The sequence below is a fragment of the Pygocentrus nattereri genome, chromosome 2 (genome assembly GCF_015220715.1).
Source record: "Pygocentrus nattereri isolate fPygNat1 chromosome 2, fPygNat1.pri, whole genome shotgun sequence".
Classification (NCBI taxonomy): domain Eukaryota; kingdom Metazoa; phylum Chordata; class Actinopteri; order Characiformes; family Serrasalmidae; genus Pygocentrus; species Pygocentrus nattereri.
In genome coordinates, this window is record NC_051212.1 from 51,738,985 (window position 1) to 51,751,587 (window position 12,603).

The following is a 12,603-nucleotide window of genomic DNA, read 5'->3' on the forward strand; positions in this document are numbered from 1 at the left end:
TAAAAATCTGTTGCTTACTGTAAGATTAATTAACGAAAAACTTAAATCGACATTATACATGTGAATGGCATATTCAGCACTGAAAACAGCAAACTTTGCCAAACCGTAACAAGTTTGCAGGTACGCATCTACCAATATACACAAATACACACTGAAAACCTTGTGCACGTACACACAAACACACATCATGCTCACATACACACACACACACACACACACACACACACACACACACACACACACACACACACACCACATTCACATCCTAATGCACAGAAACACACACCAGCACTGACTCAGTGCATGGACTGATACTGTGCTGGGGGTCAGGCTGGCTAAAGAACGGGTTAAGAAGTTCTCCGTGTCCATGCTGTTATCTGTCTAAAGCGTTCTGGCCAGCCTCTGTTGAGCTGTGCTGGATGTGTTTATTCCGAGCTGTTGTATCAATATTTCTATATGGACAGAGAGAGGGTTTATGAGCTTAATGAAATGCTTGATTTTTGGATTAATGCCTACATAGTTTTACTTTTCTGCCAAACCATTTACCATTATACCATCTAATACTATGTAAAACACTAACATCAGGTATCACTACAAGAACTCCATCACAAAACAACAACTCTTTACTGTATAAAATCTACTACAGTATATATTACTGTATACGCTCCAGCACTTCAGTTCTGATGCCTGAGATGCCAGCATGTAACTGCTGCACCATTTAAGGTGGAACGGGAAAATTCCAACCGGAAGCTGGAGAATATCTGACTTCAGCTTCATACCACTGAAGAATGAGTGGTGGGTGATAATAAATAATTGCCCCCCTCTTTGAAGGCGTATGATCCCTAAATGTAACTAAAGCCCAGCAGTGAGGAGCTGAACTTCCCCCTCCTCTGCTGTCCCTGCAGACAGGCAGGGTCGCCTACAGAGCAGCGCTGGTAGCTGTTAATGAAGTGATGCTCTTTTATTTGAGGGTCCCGTTACGTAGAGGAAGATTTTAACCAGTAACTCAGTTCCAAGGGGCAAAGTAACACTCGAAAACAAGGGGTAGGGGTAAAAATAAGAAATAGGATTGGGCCTAAAGCTCTTGCTCATGTAAGACAGACATCTGAAAGTGTTCAAACTGCACAAAAATAAACTACTACTCTGCTGGCCTACAGAAAAAAACACCAATAATGTGTTTTAAACAAAACAAGTTTTTTTATTCGGATAAACTCTTTCAATAAATAAGTATTATAGACAGTGCACGTGTGCAACAGTAGGCTAACACAGAAATTGTAATTATAGTACACTTTGCTTCTCTGCTTCTTAAATCATGACATATTTTCTCTCCTGACATTTAAATCCAGTTTGCGTTGTTTTCAAATGCAGCCTTGGAGTTCATATTCTATATTATATTCAGTATAACTTTGAAGCAACTGTTAATAAGCACCTTTGATAAGCTGGTGTTCCTTTAACTACAATTACATACGTGCAAAGCTGTTTTCGTTTACAGTAAATATACAGAATATGTCCACTAAAGATGACATTCTCCTCCAACAAGCCACATAATTCCGCTCTATCGCTCTACTCTAAGATGCACAGGCATTTTGAAGTGATGAATTGGTCACTGCCTTCCACTCATAAATCACCCCAAGCTTTCTGGAATGAATCAGAAAATAAAGCTGCCTGTGTCCTTCAGCCTTCAGCAGGCAGACGGGTTCAGGCTGCCGTTTCTCCTCCATGTGCGGTGGCTTTTTTTGGCAGCTGGACATGAGCTATAAATGCCCATATTATCGCACAGAAACTTCTCACAGCACCAAAACATCCATTCATCTCATCATCTCTTATTGCTGACACCAATAAATAAACTCCAAGGCCAATCAGTGCAGCAAGGCAAGATTAGTTCCAGGACGAAAGGTCAACTTTCTTGGAATGACTCTGCTGAAAAGGCTAGATGATGGAAACGGCGCAGATGTAGAGATGTATCTACAGAAAATCTAAGTCAAAACCAACACAGCAATTATCATATTGATTAAAAACAAGGTTTAGTTTAGAAATCTCTGAAAAAAAAAAACATACCACTCCATATTTGACAGAGCCAAATAATCCTTGAACTGTTTGCTTCTGAAAGCACAAGCTCAAAAAAAAGTTGATTTAAGGAACTTTCGAAAGCGCCAGATCCATTAGCGTCAATAAGATCTGCCTTGGACCAAAACATCTTCCATTTAATTAATAAATGAGCCAAAAATGGTTTTACTGAACAGACGCTGATGGATTTGGATAGAAAGGCACCAGGATGTCACTGAGAAACAAAGCCATTTTTTCCCACTGTGAATAAAGTCTAACTAATCTCAACCCACTGTTGTTTTTGACAGAGGCTGTTTTTCCATGGAAAATCTATCTGATAAACACTTAGCTGTTCATAACAGAAGATTATATTTAGCACAATTAAAGTGGGAGACGTAAAATATGCGCCTGCAAACTACATGGAAAATATTCATGGCAGTTACCACGAATTACCAGAAAGGCAGTTACCAGAAATAAACAATAAAACAGCTGCTGAGGTCATCCCATCCTCAGTGGCCTGCTCTGTCTTCTGACAGCCGCGCTATCACTTCTCACCCACATGCATTGACTCCACTTAAGTCCTTGTAACAAATCATTAAAATCTGATACCAGTGTTTTCAGCTGGGAATAACGTGTCCGTCAAGGCTCATTAGTGATAATGTTCTTACCTGCAACAGGTTCTTTGGTGGGGAACAGCTTGTTGTCCACCGTCATGCTGATGTCATAGAAGACTTCTTCCTCATCTCGGTCTGCATCCAGCTGCACGGAAAAGAGGGGAAAAGCATGGCTGAGCTTTATAAACTTTCAGAGGAACATTTAAGAAGCTGCTGATATAATTTATTAACGTTTACACTATTCTAGAGCACTGAAGACCAGAATATTTACACCAGCAAAACATTATCAGATAAATTCACTGATACACGATGTTCCATCAGCTCGACCGCGGAATCAGGCTGAATATGGTCAGGAGATGTGCTTCCTTAGACACTGGGTAAGATTCAGTGATTTCATGACCTCTCTGGAGGAAATGAGTAATTGCATGTAATGTGCAGGAGAACAATGTGCAATGTTTCCCCTTATGTATGAATCTGACGACTGCAAGCGTATACTGCCAAAGATGATATCTCAAGAGAAATGATTTTAAATCTCGTCTATATATGTATATATATATATGTTCCATTTTTAACTTATTTTAGGTAACTTTATAAGAAAAACTCTCATTATACTGGCAGATAATTTATTAAAACACGCAATATGTATGCATATAGTGAGATCATTTTACTTAATACATAAAAAGTGTCTAGAAATAAGATAACCTAAAAAATAAGCTTCAGCAATCTCAACAGGAGAAATATTACACTTTTTGACTACATTTAAAATAATTTTACTTGACAAGAGATCATTTTTTGCAGTGTATCCAGAGAGAATTCTGTCAAAACTTAGTGAAGTTTGGTCTCAGAGGGAGGACGTACGTGAATGACCCAATGTTGTCATATCTTCATCAGTTAATATTGATTTTACATGTGAGACTGTAACATCAACACAGGGCATCTCTTTGAGCCTATGCGTCTGATGATATCACATAAAAACTCATGGCATGGTCCTGCGAAATCCAACATGACGCCTCTGACTTTCCAGTTATTATTTCAGGCTTCGTAGGGCGACTCACAGCAGTGCACTCACACCATATTTTGGCCTGTTTTTTTTTCTTCTGACTCAGTAATCTGCCTCTTTTAATTTTAACAATCAAATCTTAGGATATGTCATAATGAACAGGCCAAAACTAGGACTAGTACACAGAGTAAACGGTCTACTGGACATGTGCATATATAACTGTTTTCACATGTGCTGCCTTTTAAATTTTCATCACTGCACAATGCACTACAAGAGATGCATGACGCCAACAAACAAGCATGGAACGGCTTTTGAAAAGAAAGCCTCCAGAATCAAGATACCTCTGAATCTGAGCCCCCAGCATCTTCATCAAGCAGCAGCTCAGCAGTATGTATATGTGTGTGTGGTGTGTTTGTGGGTGTGTATGCATGTATTGACTGCCAGAGGGATGAAGAGTGTGCGTTTTCTATTTTAGACAGGGGTAACTCAAGATTTCGCATACTTTTAAGGGGTGCCGTGACTGAAAAAAGGTTGAGAAACGCTGCTCTAGACAACGACTGACGGTCAGCCTTGACCGATCACATTCTTCGGATGTTCAAACAGAGATCCATGTAAATGTGATTATGGTTCATGGATTTCTGTCAGGCTAATGCAGTAAAAAGTACAGGGAAAAAGTGACGAGATTTATGAATGAAGACAGGCTTCCAGGGTTAATTTCATTCACCCGCCCTCCAGCCCTCACTCCTCAAAAAGAGAAAGGATTGGCCAGTGGCCTGTTTATAATCGATAGCACTCCTACGCCAGTTTGGAAAGCCTTTAAAAAAGCCCCTCACAAGACTGTTGCCCCAACAGTTTGAAATAAAGATGAAAAATCTCAGGATATGGGGAGGCACAGGAACAGCCCCCCCACCAACCTTGCCACTGTTTCCATGACAACAGACTAAAAGGAGCCACCGTGTAGCATGCGATGCGTGGGAGTGTCCCTCGAACCTCAGGAGGCTGCCAAGCTGCTCCTCGGGACTAATATGGGATGCAGCAATGGGGGTCTGGGCACCAGAGATAAACTTTTGGAGACAATTTGGTCGTAAGTGCTTCTCTATTACCCTTATCATCTCCTTTAAGAACAATTCATGCTCACCTTGAAGACGAAAATCAGCATCTAACCAATTACTGAATCTGTTGCTGCTGTAGGCGTCATGTTCAATTATATGTTATTTTAAAAAAAAGTGGAAATTTAACTTCAAATTTAAATTCAACTCACATTTTTAGCAATGCATTTACCTTTAGGTCTACAAAATGCAGTTAAACCCAGGTGTGGTGTTGATGTGTTCGTTACTCAGTGGTCTGGTGGAACCCCCACATTATTGCTTAAGTGGCCAGCGTAGGGTTCTCCTTTAGCAGCTGTAGCCAGTCAGCAGCTTGTCTATGTTGTCCACTCTCACATACATATACACACAAACACACACACACACACACACACACACACACACACACACACACACACTAATACCATGTAGAAGGAGAACACAGTGAAGGACACAGCACCTCCACACTTTTACTCCCTGTTCAGCACATGTGTAATTTAAATGTGTGGGGGGTGAACAGAGTGAAGACATTGAAAATTTCTTCACAGAAAATGAGCAAAGGCCAAACAATCTGGAGTTAAAATAATAAATCGCACCCTTTTTTCTTTTGGTAAACACTGAAAATGGGTCCCACAGACCTCAACACCACACAAGAGTTCATTTGAGCTAAACTGACAGTGAATATGCCTCCTTGTAAGTTGAAATTGCTTATATTTTTGGCCCCATCCTTTCATGTATTTGAGCACAGAGGGCCGAGGCATCGCTGGGATCTAAAGTCAAGATCTCTTGTGCTCTGATGACAAGTAGTTAGACAGTCAGGCCACAGGTAACAGTATCCAAGCACTGCTCTGATTAATTCACCTATACATTCTTTCTTGGACAAAGAAATGTAAGGGACTTTGTGGCTCCTGAGTGATGCAACAGTCTAATTATCAAGAAGTCCTAAATTTGAATCCCAGCAACGCCTCAGCCCTTTGGACAAAATTCTGAGAGGAGGAAGCCCCCAGCTCAGGGCACCGTGTGATGGGGCATTGTAGCCTGTGGGTGGGAATTGGTTAATTAATTAATGGCTAAATAGGCAGGAAGAATTGAGCAACAATTCACCTAAAAATGTCAATAAGCAATTTCATCTTGTAAGTGGACAAAAACATTCATCTTCACTATTGTTGACGTAACCTAAGATGCAAAACTATAAAAATGTTTTGTTTTTTGTTTTTTTTTGCAAAACTGAGAACATCTGACTTAACTAAGTTGAGAAAATTCAATAAAAGCTATGCAAAAGTTTGACTTGTTGACCTGACTTTTAATTCTTTACAGGGTTGTAGGTTTGGATGAATCAAGCATTCAAATGATCTAACAAATGAAAATGATGCAGGCCAATCTTAAACTATGGCACATCAAGGTCTCACTGTTCTATTTTAAATGCATCACAGAATATACTCCAATTACAATATGTAGCAGTATAATCACAATATGATATTTTGTCCGTATTGTGCAGCCCTAATCTGCAGTTTCCTTTTTTATGCTATTCAGTCATATTGGGCTCCAACATTTCCCAAAGCAAACCAACCAATGTGGACATAACTAGTTGGTCTCAAGTGGGTGTAGTGAAACACATTTATTCTTGGTCTGGCTACAGAGAACAAGCAGTGGCCAGTGCACTGGCATTGCTGCCTCATTATGCCATATTATGTTGAGGGGGCTTGGTGAGGATTTACAGCAGCATCTGCTGGGAATAGAGCAGGGTGCCCATGCGCAGCAGAGTAATGGTTCCAATAAAGGGGTCATTTCGGTACTCATTAAAAAGACCCAAGCTTTCCCATTGCCTGACACCATATCCCCCGTGGTGACGGTAGAGGGCTGCGGAACCTTAGCCCCTGAGATTTGTTAATTAAATCGATCTGCTTTCCTGGAATGAAGGGGGAAACTTCAAACAAAGCAAAACAAACAAGTCTGTGTGTGAATGTTTGGGTGAGTGTGTGTGTGTGTGTGTGTGTGTGTATAAATCTCCCACTAAAAGGTTTAGAGCAAGCCTCATCATCAGAGGGCCCTGGCTCTGTCCTCAGAACTGCCTTTGACTAAGCAGTGGCTGCATCTGTAAAAGTTCAAAGTGTTTAATTTAGTACTGGAGTTGCCGTATTTCCTGTGCACAGTCATTCCACGAATTGAATTTTAAAAAAATTTAAATTAAATTAAAAAATGAAAAGGGTAAAAAGGACCTGAGCATGCCTTCTGATGCTACACAAGAGCCAAAAAGATGTTGTTTACTTTCTCAAAATGGTCAAAATAACTAATCAATAGCCAAATTAAGAAGGAGTCAATAAAGGCGCATAAATTGATTGCCAGATCAGTCAATCAATCAGTCATAGCTCTTTGTAATGTGCTTGATTGACTATTATGCTCCACAATGTTGAGTAACAGGTTAATTAATGGCCTTTAAGGTTTGCATATTCAATATTGTTGATTTTCTCATGGGAACAGTGCGACACACATACGGAATCAGATCAAAGAAAGTTGTTTAGGATATAAATGATTCCGAAATCCATCATCCTTTCTGAACCTTCTTCGACATTTCAGACCTTTCTCCAGCCTCTCTTCTCTTCAGACATTCCACATGGAGGCTCTTCAGGTCCAGAGAGTCGATGTTTAATTCTTACAGCTTGAAGACCCTGGCCGTTTACCACAGTTTATTAAATCCTTCTAATTAAGAAACTTAATTAAGATGAACTCCCCACATGGCACTCTGGGACATGCAGCTTTCTCCTTCTTGGCCCAGTGTGAAGCTCAGAGTTTTTGCCAGAGCCTCAGTAAAGAGGCAGATCAGAGCCAGCCTCACAGCTCAGCGAGACCGACACTGAGTCACAGCCAAGTTCTCAGATACTCCCAGGACTGTTCTCCTCTTCACAAGGCTAGGTACGAATGCAAAGCAGCTGACAATAAAAGAGCCCGAAACACACAACAGAACAAAAAAGACGTCCTGGATGTGTCCCAGTTAGGCGCCAAAGATTCTGACTTGTAAAACATTGAGCTTGTACTTGAGCAACACAATGCTTACAGACGGTGATGCAGCCGAATAGGAGTCACAACATGTACCATCACTTCAGTTATATAAACAGTGCTGCCCAGGCATTGTCTTCTTCTGTTTATTATTTCACCACTCTGCATGGATGACCCCTTAGGTCCAAAACACTGTCCTCAATATTGCGCTAAACATTTCAAAATGCCACATGAGGGTTCAGTCCTTCGCAGAATCACAAGAGATCTTCTCAAATGAAATCAAGAGAGTCTGAATCTTCAAAAGAGTGTAAGAGTAGTAAAGCGCTGTTCCTAATGTAGAGAAGAAGGAGTAGTCAGAGATTCCCAAATGAGAGGGAATGATTTGGTAACAAATATCAGGACGCTGATCATGCTGAGGTCAATAACGTTGGCATTTTGGGGTGAAAACATCCTTTAGTAACCCCATTAGTACTTTTGGAGTGAACTCTTCCTACAGATAATGAGGATCATTCCAAGGACAATACGTTTATCATTTTTGGGCAAACTCTTCCTTTAGTCTATGCTTAACTGAGCGTCTGAAACAGGTTTTTGAGGTTGTTCTGGCACGTGCATATCTTCACAACAAGGGGGGATTTTCCTGCTTGCAGCTTTACCAGCAAGTCAAATGGATCTTTTACTGAAAGGTAGAACTTCAGATGCCATGTTCAGCGTTACAAGCTTTCCCATTCATTTTTCAACCAGTGAACTGTGTTCTCTTCCTTTATAATGTCAATAATTACACTGGTCGTTCCAAGAACAATACAATTAGCACTTTTGGGCAAACTCTTCCTTTACACTATGCTGACCCCTGCTTCAGATTACGCTAAACGGTGACTTCATTGCCATGGATGTATGGCATTGAAATGTCCCTCAAAATTCTGTGCTAAGAGGATGTGGATGCCATCACACATGAGGTGTAATTATCACTTCATTATTCCACGAAATATGCATGGGTGAGCCCAGATTGCACGCAAACAGTTTTCATTTTAATTTCCCCATGATTTGTTATGAGATTGCGTATATTTTCTCCCAGTGGTGCTGTACACAGATCTTACACCTGCTGCTCTTGATGAAAGCACCAAGCTCAGTCCAGACCTCCTCTAAAGCAAATGTAATTAAGAAATATTATTGCATGTATTAGTCATTAGAAAGTGCTGAGTCACCCCAATTACAAAAGGCCAAAAAGCATGAAAATGTGAAAGTTTAAAGGACTATTTGAATGTCCATTTGCTGTTTTTGATCTTTTTCTCAAGATTCATACACAAAACTACCTTGATCAGTCCAGGTGTGATCTTGAATGTAGTAGTGTTGTAGTATTAGGCCTTTTGTTCCACAGTGAGTCTGTTCTGTTGATGTATATGATGCACTATAAATTTATATGTACTTTATTTGAAACATCCGGTCAGAGCTTTACTGTTGGACTATGAATATAAGCCGGTGCCCAGATGACATGATTTAATTCTTTCCAAAAGAGATGCCAAATACTGAATATATAAATACTGAATATTTCCCTGCCAATCAATTATATAACTGTACATATTGGCCTTCCTCTCTGAAGCTTAACATCCACTTTTTAATCACATCACCATAATTTGGCAGTTACATTATGTGCTTCACCTCCCACATCAGATAATGAGGGAGTGATTTTCGTTCATTGAAACAGAACCCGTCTCTGCGGTAATAAATGGTAACGACACCCAATCAATTTAACTATTTTCTGAAAATTTTGGTCGCTTCTGGATGGCCATGAGAAACGAATTTAAAATGATGAATGATGAAAGACAAATATGGGCAATTTGTGCTTAATAAAGCCTCTATACAAGGAGAGGAATTTGTCATATTTAATTTTTAGTGTCCTCCTGGTCACCCCCTCAGATTTGTAATAGACTTAGTTGTCAGTGGAAAATATCACCATAGGTGGGGATTTCGGATGTGTCATGAATCCGATTGATAGATCTCCTATAGGCACTTTGTCAAAGACAACACACTGGCCTCTGTGAAAAATCAGGACATGTACATCTGTAGGACACTTCACCCTGTTGACAGCAAATATACAACTGTGTGGTTGGGATAGTGTAGTGGTTAACACCTTTGCCTTCTATGCTGTAGCTTGGGGTTCAATCCCCCACCTAGATAAGCACCCTACACTATACCAATAAGAGTCCTTGGGCAAGACTCCTAACACCACCTTCGCCTACCTGTGTAAAACAATCAAATTTTAAGTTGCTCTGGATAAGAGCGTCAGCCAAATGCCATAAATTGCCATTCTTAAAAAAATCCTACAATCTGTTGGTTTATCTTGGTGTTACTTTTAAAGATATTTCAGTACAGCCTGGGCACTGGAGACTTATTCCATGCATTCTTAAAGACCATATTTTTATAGCTTGCTTTACATGAGAATTTAAGTCACTCCACTGCTAAATTTCCTCAGTGCCTACTAACCCATCTTTGCTCTGGGTAACTTCCAGTCACAATTGGCCCCTCCCAGTCCTGTCCATGTGCATTACCACCTGTTATCCACCTGTGCCTTGTCATCCCTGTTATATTTAAGCTCCGTGTTTGTCCTGGTTTGTTGCTGGTCTTTGTTTGAGGTGTTTGTATGTATTGTTTGAAGTATTCTCTTGTGGTGTTGCTTGTTTATCCTGTATTTCTTTTATTTACGTCTGTTCCCCGTTCTCTACGTGTTGGCTCTGTGACCCGGGACTGTCTTGACCCTGATTTTGGATTTGCCCATAATAAATCTCGCTTCTCTCAGCATTTGCGTCCACCTCCTCATCACTCCCAAATGTTACAGTAATATCCTATACTGTCACTAAAAAGGGTAGAACTAAGACTCAAGACGCAGAAACAAAACTCAAACAGCTGAAAGAAAATATACTAAAACCTACAACAACCAAATTAAAAGAAATCACAGCCCTGCGATCCACACTAGACTCTATTAACACAGAAACTGGTAAAAAACTAAGAGCTGCAAAACAACAGTTGTTCAAACAATAAGCCGAGTAAATACTGGTGTATTTGACAAGTATGAAAGCAGCCTCTCAGCTTACAGCTGCAGTGATCGATGTGTCAGGATGCCCCTCTTCGAATCCTAAAACAATCAACACTCTCTTTAGAAATTTCTATGAAAATCTCTATAATACAGAACAAAATAATCAGGTCTAAAATTTATCAGAGGCTTTTTTCTGTGAGCTAGACCTCCCGACTATATCAAAACAACAAAAGCAGTTTCCTGATGGACCAATCTCCATAAATGAGGTTCAGGAAGCTGTAAGACTACTCCAGACTGGAATGGCCCCCCCAGCCCTAGTTAACTTTACAAACAGATTCATGACGTCTTAACAGGGTCTATATTAGATATGTTTGATCAGTCCTTTGGTCCACATTGGTCAAACATCTGAAAGGCCTCCTACTTCTATAATTACTGCTTTCCTTAAAGGCTGTATCTCCTCAAATAATGTTATAAGGTAACTAAATAATATAATACCATGGATAGTCTGCATAACAACGACTAGATGCAGAAAGGCCTTTGACCACGTTGACTGGACTGTTCCATATGCTTAACCAATTTGACTAAGGTGGGTATTGAATGCGTAAAAGTCCTATATAATTCAATAGTGGCATTCTTGAGTGGTGGTTACAGGCAGAGGTGTTCATTATCACTCCTGCTGTTTTTGAAAGCAATTAAACCGTTGGCTGTGGCGTCAAGCAGGGCCCCCGCAATATGCAGACTGGCTGCTGGTCACAAAATACACTTTTTGTGAGTTAATATGCACATGATGTTCTGTCGTTTACTTCAAACCCAGCTGTATCAATCCAGCTTATTCCAACTACCACTTTGCTTGCTTTACCCAATTCAAATGATACCCACTATATTCACTGATAAAACACAGCTGTTTTTAAAAAAAACTGAACAGCTGGTTTTGTTCTTTCATGTGCAATAAACGAAGAACCGTAATAAAGCCGTCTGTGTTACAATTGTCAAGTAACAGGGGGGTCACATATCTCCAATATATCAAAAAATATCAGTTCAGTGACCACTTATATTATATAGTGGATTGGGTGTGTGATGATGGCTTCTTCACATGGCTGGATGTTGAAGCATCTCAGTAAAATGCCTTCTTACTGCAATAACCCAGTAACAGTCAAGACAGTCAAAGCTTAGAGAACAGCACAAAGTATCGAAAAGAGAACTAGATTATCTTCTGTTTTCACTCAGGTCGCTGATAATCTTGATTTCCTGCCAGGCATTTGGGATGTGGGATTTAAAAACTGGACTCTAAGGGTCTGTATTTTTGGGGGATTTGTCTGAAAATTCAGTTTTGGCCTTTAATCCAGTGGTGGAAAAGAACATATATCTAGAAATGGCCTTTTCCTTTATTTTGAAGCATTTTATAAGAGAAAAAACACACAACTCACTGACTGAAATGCTTCGTTTGCTGTAAAACAAATGTTTCTTGCTCAAGGCTGTATGTCTGCAGGTGCTTTCTATGCCATCCTGGAATCTTAATCTGTTACTACCGAGGGACTGAGATTGACGAAGGAGAGGGAACTGGGGGTAGAAATCAGAATTCAAGAGAATTAGAATATATAACGGAGCAAGCGCTTTATAACTTAGGATCCTACATAGTGTACACATATTACCTCTCTCCGTTTGTAATCAATACAAAACACTGAAAGCCTCACTCATTGTCTCTGGTTATGCATCAAACTGCTGAGCTACTGGAGAGATGATTTACGGGAAATATAGAAAATACTAGGGGAGAAAATGAAACTTGACCCATTCTAGGGTCTCCATAGTAAATATACTGTTGAACATAGG

General features: G+C 40.0%; 1 protein-coding gene across 1 annotated transcript in view; it reads right to left on the minus strand.

The window, feature by feature from the left end:
* ak5 (adenylate kinase 5) overlaps positions 1-12,603 on the minus strand; it is a 99,971-nt gene that overhangs the window by 36,915 nt on the left and 50,453 nt on the right. Inside the window, exon 7 of the mRNA XM_017683593.2 lies at positions 2,715-2,805. Coding sequence (XP_017539082.1) covers positions 2,715-2,805 — 91 coding nt within the window. The remainder of the gene's footprint in view (positions 1-2,714; positions 2,806-12,603) is intronic.